Source organism: Vanessa cardui, chromosome 29, assembly GCF_905220365.1.
Source record: "Vanessa cardui chromosome 29, ilVanCard2.1, whole genome shotgun sequence".
NCBI lineage: Eukaryota > Metazoa > Arthropoda > Insecta > Lepidoptera > Nymphalidae > Vanessa > Vanessa cardui.
In genome coordinates, this window is record NC_061151.1 from 921,721 (window position 1) to 934,765 (window position 13,045).

General features: G+C 32.6%; 1 protein-coding gene across 1 annotated transcript in view; it reads right to left on the reverse strand.

Annotated features, from left to right (window-relative positions):
- Positions 1–8,824: 8,824 nt before the first annotated feature.
- Positions 8,825–13,045, reverse strand: part of LOC124542044 (Krueppel-like factor 3) — a 58,502-nt gene continuing 54,281 nt past the window's right edge. The window contains exons 6-7 of the mRNA XM_047120000.1: positions 12,060–12,418; positions 8,825–9,288 (exon numbers count right to left, since the gene is read on the reverse strand). Of these exons, the coding sequence (XP_046975956.1) occupies positions 9,116–9,288; positions 12,060–12,418 (532 nt within the window). The 3' untranslated portion in view covers positions 8,825–9,115. The remainder of the gene's footprint in view (positions 9,289–12,059; positions 12,419–13,045) is intronic.

The following is a 13,045-nucleotide window of genomic DNA, read 5'->3' on the forward strand; positions in this document are numbered from 1 at the left end:
TTATAATTTGTGTCTATAATACATGTCGGCAGTAAAGTAAAATATCATGAGGAAACCTGCCTATGTTTAATTTCAATCCGCCACAAGTCTATCCATCCAATTGAAGTAGCGTAATGGAATAGTCTCCAAAACTTCTCTGCAAATAAAACTCCACTGTTATTTGACTTTAAAATCCTGACTCACAGCATTTCTTGCAGCCGTCGTGATAACTGAACCCTTCCAGTACGGAACCTTCGCCAGGTCGCACAGGGGAGTCGCAGTGTTCGCACACCTCGCAACTACCGATCAAAATAAACTTTATTCAAGAAGGCTTTTGCTACTATTGAATAATTTAACAAACTACATTATCAATCAATCAATTAACATACAAACAACAACAACAGCCTGTAAATTTCCCACTGCTGGGTTTAGGTCTCCTCTCCCTTTTAGGAGATTTGGAATATTTTCCACCACGCTGTTCTAATACGGGTTGGTAGAACACACATGTGTCAGAATCTATGAAATTAGACACATGAAGGTTTCCTCACGATGTTTGCCTTAACCACCGAGCTCGAGATGAATTATAAACACAAATTAAGCACATGAATATTCAGAGGTGCTCGCCTGGGTTTGATCGCGCAATTATCGGTTAAAATGTACATGTTCTAACCACTAGGCCATCCCGCCTCAGAACTCACTTAGAAAATAATTCATTGTAAAAAAATTGTATGCATTTCACATAAATAACTCAAAATAACTCACGCCATTTTGATTGTTGCTTTTTTTATAGTGTTTTTCTACATTTTATTATTTACAATAATTTCATACTAAATGTCTAAATTAGACAGTGACAAATATTAATCATTTTTCTTTTTTCTGATCGCGTTTATGCCGGTCTTGTGTTGATTGTAAACTTTTTGAAAGTCAAGCGTTTTTAACGGTAGAAACTCTTCCAGGATATTAATTGATACCTCCAGGTACAATCTACCATCAATCTATATTTATACTAATATTATAAATGGGATAGTAGCTCGGTCTGTCTGTTGCGCTTTCACGACCAAACCGCGCAACCGAATTTGATGATTTCTGGTAGGAAGCTAATTTGAACTTTAAGAAAAGACAGGCAGTGGCGTAAATAGGACGGTGCCACCGGTGCCCAGGCGCAGGGCGTAGACTCTCGGGGGCGCAAGAATAGACAGACTGGGCAGGACTATTGTTTGTTCGTTTTGCTCTTGTTAATATCCCGCTGAGGCCCTAGTACTCGATTCCAACACAAACGTACTTACATGCTAATATCATTAAAACATACATCACGCCATATACATACATTTTGTCAGCGCACGAGCGTATTTGTGTTTAGTGTTTATCGTTTATGAGCAACGCATTTGCAGTAGTGAACCTACGTTTAAGTTTTAGTGAGTAAGACAGTAAAATTGGCAAAGGGTCTGCTTAAATAGGGCGCAGAAAAGCCTATTTACGGCACTGGACATAAACTACTATTTTGCTTAACACATGACAACCAAGCCCTTTAACCCTTCGGGTGCCTGGTGGGTCAGACAGACCCGTCACTTCAAAAAATCAACGATAACTTTTAAATTTTTGGAGCAAACTTTGAAGAAAATTTGAAGAAAATGAAGATTAGGATGTAGTTTTTGATGAAAGTGAAGATGAGTCAGATACATAATTCTGATGTTGACAAGGAACAAGTAAAAGTCTATAAAGAAACAAATAACAGGAATATCATATATACAACCAAATAAAAGTGATTTATATGTCCCAGCCATTAAGTAATTTTGGTCACAGATCAATATATAAAGGCCTTGATTATTGTTTCTGGATTCTCAACACTACTGGCATAAACGCAATGTTAATGCAAACGTTATTCATATGTTAAACAAATGATACGCTGTACAAAGAAACAAAACCTGTACCTACCAAAGAAATATCTTGTAATACAAATATAGAAAAGACATCAGAAAATCGTAAATTTGTAACTGTTTTTCTATCTGCCTGGTGTTGATTGTCGAATTTTTAGTGCATACATAAGCTGGTAGGTTACCCATTATTCATAGACATTTGCAACACCGATGCTAAATAAGAGGCAAAGCCCAGTTCAAATCAGGTATTGAATAAGACGCATCATCACTATCCTGTCCTTATCCCCATTCTACTTGGGGTCGGCGCAGCATGTCTTCTCCTTCCTATATATATACTTCTCTGTATACGATATTTCTCCGTATATAGCAGTAATTTTTAACAAGAGTTTGGACACGGAGTTTGGATTCATTTCCTAACTTGTTAAAATGTAGTAAACTTTTACCACTTTTTAAAACTGGAAACAGAAGCGATCCCGGTAATTACAGGCCTATTTCAATACTCCCATCCGTAAGTAAAATTTTCGAAAAAAATATTTTAAATCAACTTCTCGTCCATTTCGGTACAAATGCTATTTTTCATGGTGAGCAATTCGGTTTTAGAAGAGGTCGCTCGACAACTGATGCGGGAATTGCGCTTCTCAAACATATTTACGATGCTTGGGAGAAATCACAGAACGCTATTGGAGTATTCTGTGATTTATCTAAAGCATTCGATTGTGTAGAACACGAAACGCTTCTTTATAAGCTCAAATATTACGGTGTTAAAGGTAAAGCTCTTGATCTCATCGCTTCATATTTAAGTCAAAGAATCCAGCAAGTTTTCATTAATGGAATAAAGTCTTCTGGATCTACGTTAAAAATGGGAGTTCCACAAGGTTCAATTTTGGGTCCCTTTCTATTCCTAGTATATATAAATGATCTTCCTTTCTATGTTAAGGGTATTTGTGATATAGTGTTGTTTGCTGACGATACTTCGCTGATTTTTAAGGTTGACAGGAAAAAAAATGACTATGACGATGTGAACGGTGCATTATCACAGATACACAATTGGTTTACAGTAAATAATTTTGTTTTGAATGCTCAAAAAACAAAATGTGTAGTTTTTACCCTACCTAATGTTAGCAAGCAAAATTATAATATATCTTTAAATGGTGAACGTCTTGAAGTAGCTGATACTACGGTGTTTTTAGGAATAGAATTGGATTCCAGACTTCAGTGGACTTCTCATTTATCATCCCTAACAGGAAGACTCAGCTCCGCAACATACGCGGTTAGAAAAGTTAGACAACTAACTGATATTGATACCGCTCGTTTAGTTTATTTTGGTTATTTTCACAGTATTATGTCATATGGCATATTACTTTGGGGTAACGCTGCAGATATTGAATCTGTCTTTATTTTACAAAAGAGAGCAATTCGGTTTATTTATAATCTTGGAGCTAGAGACTCTCTTCGGGATGTTTTTAACAGAGTAGGAATACTTACTGTTGCGTCGCAATATATTTACAACAATATCATGTATATTCACAGTAACATTGATCACTTTGATAAAATCAGTGATAATCATTGTATATGCACTAGAAGTAAGGATAAACTTATAACGCCAAGTTTCCGACTCCGCAAAGTCAATAGATCCTTCTTGGGGCAAGGTATCCGTTTCTATAATAAAATTCCGCAGAAATTTTTAACTTTGCCGTTTAGTAAATTCAAATCGTTTGTTAAAAATACATTGGTAGAAAAAGCATACTATTCGATACAAGATTTTGTAGATGATAAAAAAGCGTGGAGTTAATACCTGTTGACTTCCAAGCAGGATACATTAATTGAAATAATTGTATTTAATTAACATGACGTTGTATTTTTTAAATGTTAAAAAAGAGTAACTACTGAGTTTCTTGCCGGTTCTTCTCGGTAGAATCTACTTTCCGAACCGGTGGTAGCTTCACTTAATTGTAAAATGACGATTCAAAAGTGCTTATAAAAGCCTACTTGAATAAAGTTTATTTTGATTTTGATTTTTTGATTTTGTCAGACGTCATCTCACAAGCAACATTCTTTCTAACCATATCGTCTTTCACATAATCAATCCATCGTTTCTTTGGTCATTCCCTACCTTTATATCCATCCACATCCATGCTCAAGGCCTTCCTCACAATGTGTTCCTCATTCCTCCGCATTACATGCCCATACCATGATAGCCGCCTACCACATAACTTCTCTACTATCACATCAATAAAACACATTTAATTAAAAAATATAATTTAATTATAATACATATAATAGGAATCAAGATAAAGTTTCAATTATTTAATTTTTATCACAAATATTAACTAATTTCGAGAGATTTTCTGTTCAAAGGAAATAATAATAATAAATGAAATATATAATCTGTATAGCACCATAGTCTTACAAACACATATATAAATAATTGAGCATCATATACAAACAATATATTATGTACAAATATAGAAAAATATATCAAAATTACAGTGTTGTCTCAATTCTTCAGAAAGTTACCAACAACAACAAAAACAATTGTTGTCAACACCAACGACAATATACCTTTAGATTATTTCTTTAATAGGACACAATTTTAATGTATTACATTTTCAAAAGAAATATATTGATCACTTCCCTATAAAAAATAATTAGTAGGTGTTTAGTGAAATATTGTTTTCTCTATCTAACATTCATGATTTTACATTTGCAAGAGAGAGATAGCATTATGTTGAAACACCTAAAACTATATAAGTAAAGTCAGTCTGTACACAAAATGATTTATAAAACGGAAATAATTCAATATAACTTTGACTTAAAAAACAGAAAGTATCTTTCAAACTATAAAAGTAAAATTAGAAAGAGATAGATATACATAGATACATAAATATAGATTAAAAAAATGTCTGGTCACTGGACGATGCAACTTTTAAATGACAGGATATATAAATATTTGGAATCAACTAAGCTTTTTTGACAACATCACATACATTACTCTGATCCCAATGAGAGCTAAAGCACTTGTGTTATGGAAGATCAGAAGTAACGACTGTACTACAAGACAATCACGCAGACCCAAGACAACACAGAAAACTAATGAACCTTTATACATCGACTCGCCCGGACGAACCCGGGACCTCGGAGTGGCGTAGCCATGAAAACCGGTGTACACACCACTCGACCACGGAGGTCGTCAAAACTTTTATTTGCCACATTATAGAACACTCATACATATTTAATTACAGTAACGATATTTTGTTTTAAAATTAATCTATACTAACAAATAAAAATAAAAACTTCTTTTTTATTATGTCTCATTGAGAAAATACTAAACCAATTTACATAACAGTTTTAGTGTAAAAATTTGAATTTCTGTTTGTAATAATAAAATAACCGCTCTTTATACCAAAATAAGATTTTTTACAATTTTCGTTTGTCTGTCTGTCTCTTCCGGCTAATCTCTGGTATTTTACACATGCAGATAGCAGTAGCTTAGGATACTACAATATATTTTTTGTTAAATTTAATAAATATAATAATTCTTGTCTTATTGTATAAACACCGCGCTACACAGTATAACCAGCTTGAAATTAAATGTCATTAGTTTTTCAATTAAGATTTATGTCATTGAGTTAAATAATTAAAAAAAAAAACACAATTTGATGTAACGAGGTAATGTCAACTTCAAATTGACATTAGAAATGAATTCAGCGACCAGACATAAAATATCAAATACATAAAACAAGAATAGTTCACTTTTTTTTTGTATTTTTTCTAAAACAATTGATTTAATTTAAAAACTATAATATATATGAATATATTAATGTTTATTAATGTGTCTAACTTATATGCTAAGTGTTGATATCATCAAAACTCTTTTAAAAATAATATCTTATACATAAAACAAATATATATCGACTAAATATCAACGTGCACAGATTGTAAATAGGAATCTATCAAAATATCTAAGTTCTATCATTACTGGCCGAGCAAAATGCTGGTATTTATAATCTACAGGAATCAACCTTAGTAACTATTTAAAATTAATTTTAAATTACGTGAATTCTAAAATGAACAATTTATTTAATTTTTTTAAGAAATAATATACATTTTTTTAATTAAAAATATAAATATTTGATTTGAGATCGAATGTCACGGAGAGAAAGGAATAACCGATTTGAGATCATATTTTTTTTTAAATATTTTCGTCATAGTGTCATTATTAATTTTAATTACATACATACTTAATTAAATAATTTCAAAAAATACTGGCCCCTATATTACCCATCGTTTTATACAAATACTTATAATCTAATACAGATAATATCCCGGTTTGCGTAAATTGGAAGAACATTATGTATTTCAAAAATCTATAATATTACGCCATACAGCCAAGCCCACTTAAGGAATCCGAAATACATAAGAATATTCTAATCGTATTTCAAAAAACACAACATAAATTTTGAGAAAACTATGTCATGTTTATATAATGCCTTTATGAGAAGAAAAAAAAATAACTTGGATGTAGGATGTAGTACATATGCCTAAAAATGAAATACTAAAAAAAATACAAATGTCATTTCCAACTGACGTATCCGGGATAGTGCTCTACTGCAAATGAGCAGTGACAATTAACCATCAAACTGGCATTACAATTACATTACAAAACATAATATATTAATTATATTCATAAACTTTAAAAACATAACAAAATACATGAAAAGAAATTAACTAGCTGTGAGCAAATCTTATTCGTATACTTATATATAATGCTTATATACATATATGTTTATTAAAAAACTATAATTAATCTATTCAACTGTAAAAAAATGTATAACACGAATCATTTTGTATAATATATAATATCTTTTTGTAATTCAAATTTAACAATAAATCTTGCTAATTTTTTTTTAAATCTAATATTGCCACAATTGCCCTGTATTTTTTTGAGCATTAATATGTTAAACGTGATATTTGTGACTTAAAGTCAAAAATACTATTAAAAAAAACTATAATATTTACTCTATAGATTAAAATTAAAAAATAATAAATGTTTAAAATATTACTGGCCGTTAAGTATCAAATAATGCCGCGAAAATAATCTACATATTTATGTGTAATTATTTTTTAAACTACGATATATTTTATTCATGTCATAAATACCGAACGGGTCTATAAACATCTAAAACTATGAGTTTGTATCCCAAACTCATAGTTTTAGATGTTTATAGACCCTGGTCATCTTAGATTATTTGTATGTCAAGATGGAGTGTCGCTGTTCAAAAGAACAGATAAAATAAACATGTCAACTTTCTTATCTTGGTGCGCGTGACAGCTAGACTTGACAGCTGTTAGACGTCATATTATTTTACTAATGTGCGTGTACTTGGTGGAAAATTATAGGTCGCTATTTTTTCGACGCGTTCATTTGACAATCTATCTAGATGTATAAATAATCAATATTAATGCAATAATATACATCTTTAAACGACTATACTTCATTTACCAAGATATTTATTTGAATACCTGCATATTAAATAATTATGTAATGATTTGTATAAGTATTCTTCTTTTTTTAATTCGAATCTATCTATAAAATCTATAGATCCCCAATGATCTGATATCAAAATCCTTTTAATAATTATCCTACAGTTTCTAAGTTTTACATATCGTGAAATTTATTGTCTATGTCAAGTTACGTATATAGTTCCGATTGTTGCTAAGAGATGGCGCTGTTTGCAGCTAATTAGATTATTGGCTAATTAGTGCGATATATAACATGTTAAAATGTATGCATAAGAACAAATGGCGAGATGTACTACACAAGTACATAGAAATGTTTGTAAAGTCAGCAATAGAATATTCGTTACATTTTTGTAAATTAATTCACGAATATAATTGTAATTTTGTTAGTGTTTTGTTTTTTTACAAGTCAGTTGTGAAAGTTAATAATAATACTATGTTTATTTCAGATTAAATATTCAAATTGATCGTATTATTTAACTAACCGTAGTGTAACTGATATGGTTTAATAATATCGTTAATATGAGCGAGACAGAAAATACTGTTGCTGTTTCGTTCTAGACTAGTCAAATTTAAAATATTTTATTAAAAGATCTGTCAATATGAGTCTTAACAACTTTTCAATATTTTAACGTAAGTGTATTGATTTTTATTTTTTGTTATATTTCTTCTTGTCTACGACTGCATTCTTGCACAAGTGAACCATTACCTTGAGAATAAAGTAAATTTTGATTTTCAGCAATTGTGTTTGCGCTTTCTGACACTACATGGCGCTGTTTTCATATACCATACATATAACAGTTAACATCCAGTCTCGAATTAGATATAAAAACGAGCTATGCGCACTACTCCTTACTTTCAATACTAGTATAAATTGGCTTCCCAATCGTATTACTTACATTTTTCTGTCATTGAATATTCAACTCTTTGATTGGGGTATTTGCGTCGAAATTACAGTAACTTTTTTCTTGTAATTAGTACAAGAGAGAGATCGTGTGTGTTATTTCCTAGTTTTATAACCAAACGATTTAATTAAAACGTACGTTTAGTAATGTAAAACGTACTTCACTGTTATTGATAAGTTACAAATTTGAAACGCCAGATTACTGTTCCTCAAGGGTTAGGCCCTTTGTATAGATACGTATTAAGCATTTTATGGATGTAAGTGTATTTTGAGCTGTCTTAGTAACAAGTAAAGTATAGTACGACACAAATTAGATGTAGCATCGTCAAAATTCGTTAAACCGATTACAGGCGATTCACACAAACAACAGAAGTAGCTCCCTATCGCGCCATTCGACGCTATTCGTCGCTATAGATTCTCGCGTCAGTTCAACCCGAGACAGCGAGTGCATGTAAATCGACGTGTCAAATTGTCGAATATATTACGTCATATAATATTACTCGTTGTTACGTTTGTGTAAAGATCATATTCACATAAGAAATATATATTGATAATTTGGGATAGCGTACTCAATTTGGATGTGATCGGTTTTACGAATTTTGCCGATGGTACATCTAAGTTGTGTCGTAATATAAGAGCTCACACAATTGAATCAAATAAGGAGTGTGTGCGCATGCGTGAAACACGAAATTGATACACACACAATGGAAGTGAATATTATTTGTTGTTTAAATTAACCGAAATCGAATGCAACGTTTGTGTAACGTTTTTGTGAAACGTTTCTGATGCGTAAATGTATTTTAAATTCTGTTACTTGTTTGAGTTTGAACATACACTAATGTCGTCTCATGTGGAGTCCGAGGTGGTCGGATCGCGCGAAGGCCCTCCGGCACAGGGGGCACGAGAAGGGCCTGTGGCCGGTGTGCTTGCGTGTGTGTCTCGTCAGTTCGTCTGATCTCGCGAACCGCCAGCCGCAACCAGCCCAGCCACAACTGTATGGCTTCTCACCTGTAATTTGTTATATTTTTATTAATACTACGAATCATTTTGACACCAACAATTTATAATAAAATTCCACAGAATTTTTTAACTTTGCCGTTTCATACATCGGTAAAGAAGGCATATTATTCAATACAAGATTATACAAACGATAAAAAAGCGTGGAGTTAATACTCATTGACTTCCAGGCAGGATATATTACATACAATTATAATTGTATTTAACTAACACGACTGTATTTTTAAATGTTTAAAATGAGTAACTACTGAGTTCTTGGCGGTTCTTTCTATCTACATTCCGAACCGGTGGTAGCTTCATTTAATTGTAAAATGACGATTCAAAAGTGCTTGTAAAAGCCTACTTGCCTACTATTATACCTTAAAAATTAAATGAAGCTTATAATATCCGCCCTATTCAATCTCTATGATAAGCTATGATATCACGTTCTCTTCACTATCAATACACAGTATAAAAAATAGTGTTGCCCAAATTCAGTCTTGGTCTTGCAGTCTTGGTCTTGTTCTTGCGTTTTTGCAAGACCAAGACCAAGAACAAGACCGCATATTTTTAGCAAGACCAAGACCAAGACTGACCGTGCAAGACTTAAGCAAGAACAAGACATACCCTGCAAGACTCTTGCGTCTTGCAGCTAGGACTTAGCGCTATTTCACGGAGTAGTTAGGTATACCAGTTCGGTGTATAGGTATGCTTAGGCATTCTATGAGACGCAAAAAACTGTATCAAAGAATATGAAAAACTGAACCTATGCGCATTACGACTAATACCATAAACATACCTACATAGCGAATAAAAAATATCCATTAAAATCAAACTGAGTGCATGGATAGTTATGTTTTAATCGTCGGCACTTTGATAATGCCGCATCAAAGGTTTTGTACTTACTTCTCAAAGAAATTTGCCGTTTTTCGGAAGTATATGGTTATGATACACGCGCCGGCGGCTTCTTTTGTAATCATATACAACAATTGTTGCCGCCGCGCCGAAATCACAACATTTGACACTATTTTATGGCTGCCACAGGACGTAGGTATACTTATGCAAAATAATTTCGAATTTGTTTTGAAAACAGGTGTTCCAAAGAATAAATAAGTTTCAGAGTGCTTAGAATGGAAATGAATACATTATAATGATCACGCAAGTAGTATTATGATTACGATAAAATGGTAAGGATAGGTAATAGATGTCATAATAATTTATTCTAGTAAGTATATATTATAATATTGATTATATGGTTTTAAACTAATTACTTAGGTACTATTATTTTACATTCAGTCATTTTATTTCTTAAAAGTTTTCAAATATCACCCGTTTGATAAATATTGTAGCCACTTTTATATATAGTAACATAACCTAATGATAAAGCTGTTGTGTACTGTTATGTTTGATTTGTGTTGTATTTTATTTTTTATTGAAATAACTGATAAATCGTAAAATTCTTTTATTAAATTTCATATAAGTTGAGGGTTCAATCTTTCTAGACAGATATTGTTCTTTAAAATACAGTCAAGTTATTGTAATTAATTTGTTTATTACATATTTTAGCAAATGTAAGCTTATTTGCTAAGACATGTAAAAAAACTTATTGGAATGTGGAAGTAACTGTTTCTTAAATATAAGATATTATTATTAAGAGACAGTTACTTACATGAAAAACGACATATAGGTCAGTTGATTTTTCAAATTTCTTATCAAATCTTCAGTAATTTATTAATCAGTTTGATCTTTACTATGGCTATGTTAATTCAAGCTCACAATGTTCCAATTCTAATACGTTTTTCTAAGATTTAAAATAAACTTTAATAAATAGTAATAGACTAATAGGTAATTGCAAGACTTGCAAGACTCTTGCTGCAAGACCAAGACCAAGACCAAGACTGGGAGCGCAAGACCAAGACCAAGACCAGGTGTATTGGCGCAAGACCAAGACCAAGACTGGCCAAGTCTCGTCTTGGTCTTGCATTTGGGCAACACTAATAAAAAAAAGTCGCTTACCGCTGTCTGTCCCTATGTATGCTTAGATCTTTAGAATTACGCAACGGATTATAATTATTTTTAAAAGATTGTATATAACACATGGACAATATAGTAAAGAAACACTGATAATAGAAGTTTGTAATTTAAAAGCGCAGTAAAGTAAAGTAACAGCCTGTAAATTTCCCACTGCTGAGATAAGGCCTCCTCTTCCATGAAGGAGAGGGTTTGGAACATATTCCACAACGCCGTTCTAATGCGGGTTGGTGGAATGCACATGTGGCAGAATTTTGATGAAATTAGACACATGCAGGTTTCCTCACGATGTTCTCCTTCACCACCGAGCACGAGATGGATTGTAAACACAACTTAAGCACACATATTCAGTGGTGCTTGCCTGGGCTTGAATTTCGGGTTCATCGGTTAAGATGCTCGCGTTCTAACCACTATTGCGGGTTCAAACCCAGGCAAGCACCATTATACAATGTTCCAAGTCCTCTCCTTACCGGAAGAGGAGGCCTTATCTCAGCATTGGGAAATGTACAGGCTGTTATGTACTTTTTTACTTTTTTTTTATTAGTGAAAACCGCAACCAATTCAGTTGAGCCGATTCCTATATTAGCGGTAACAAACGAACAGACAAACAGACAAATATCTAAATATCGTATTTATGTGATCTACTGCGTCAATAGATACCCTCAGTAATATCTTTTCTCAAATATCTTCCATGCACGGTTTTCGATCAGTTACAATTTTTTTACTTGTATAGATATAGATAATAATCTTACCTGTGTGTGTACGTTTATGGGCTTTCAAATGCGAACTTTTCGTGTAAACCTTATGACATCCAGCCACGTCGCACTTGTGCAACCTCCTTCGACTCTGAGCCTCGCAATCTTTATCTTTCTTATCTGTACCAATTTTGTCCGTTGTTATTTTATCTGTGGTGAATTTCTTCTGTGATAGTTCAGTCAGGGAGTCGTTCAGAGCGTTTTGTAGGGCTGTGTTTAGTAAAAAGTTTTTAATCTCCATACCGGGCGCGTTCGGTTTCAGCTGATTTTGAATTGCGAATGGCAAAATTGGCGGAAACAAGTTTGACAGATCGATTGACGACTGTGGCGTTTGATGGCTGACAGGTTGTTTTAACCTAGAAATACATATATAGACGTGTTATATTTAAGTATATTTAGAGTTTAGAGTACTAACAATTATTTTTACTGTACCTTATTATTAACCCTTAATGTTTGTGTTGTTCTAGGTTAAGGAGTAACAAGGAAATTACTACTACTATGCTAGTCTTCAAAATTTAATTGAGTTTGTTTCCTCAACCGTACCAATCAAACTCTTTCCTATCTCCATCCTACATGACATTGGCGAAATAATCTGTGCCCTGCCGGCACAACTAAAAGCCATTAAACCAAAAATTTTATTGTACATATATAGACATTTTTAACTTTGCCGTTTCGTTAATTCAAATCGTTTGGTAATGAAAGCATATTCTACATTACATTCGATACAAGATTTTATAGATGATAAAAAAGCGTGGAGTTAATACCTGTTGACTTCCAGGCAGGATACATTACAAACATATATAATTGTATTTAACTAACATGACTGTATTTGTCAATGTTGAAAAAGAGTAACTACTGAGTTTCTTGCCGGTTCTTCCAGGTAGAATCTGTATTCCGTACCGGTGGTAGCCTAAGTTAATTGTTAAATGATGAGTCAAAAGTGCTTGTAAAAGCCTACTTGAATAAAGTATATTTTGATTTGA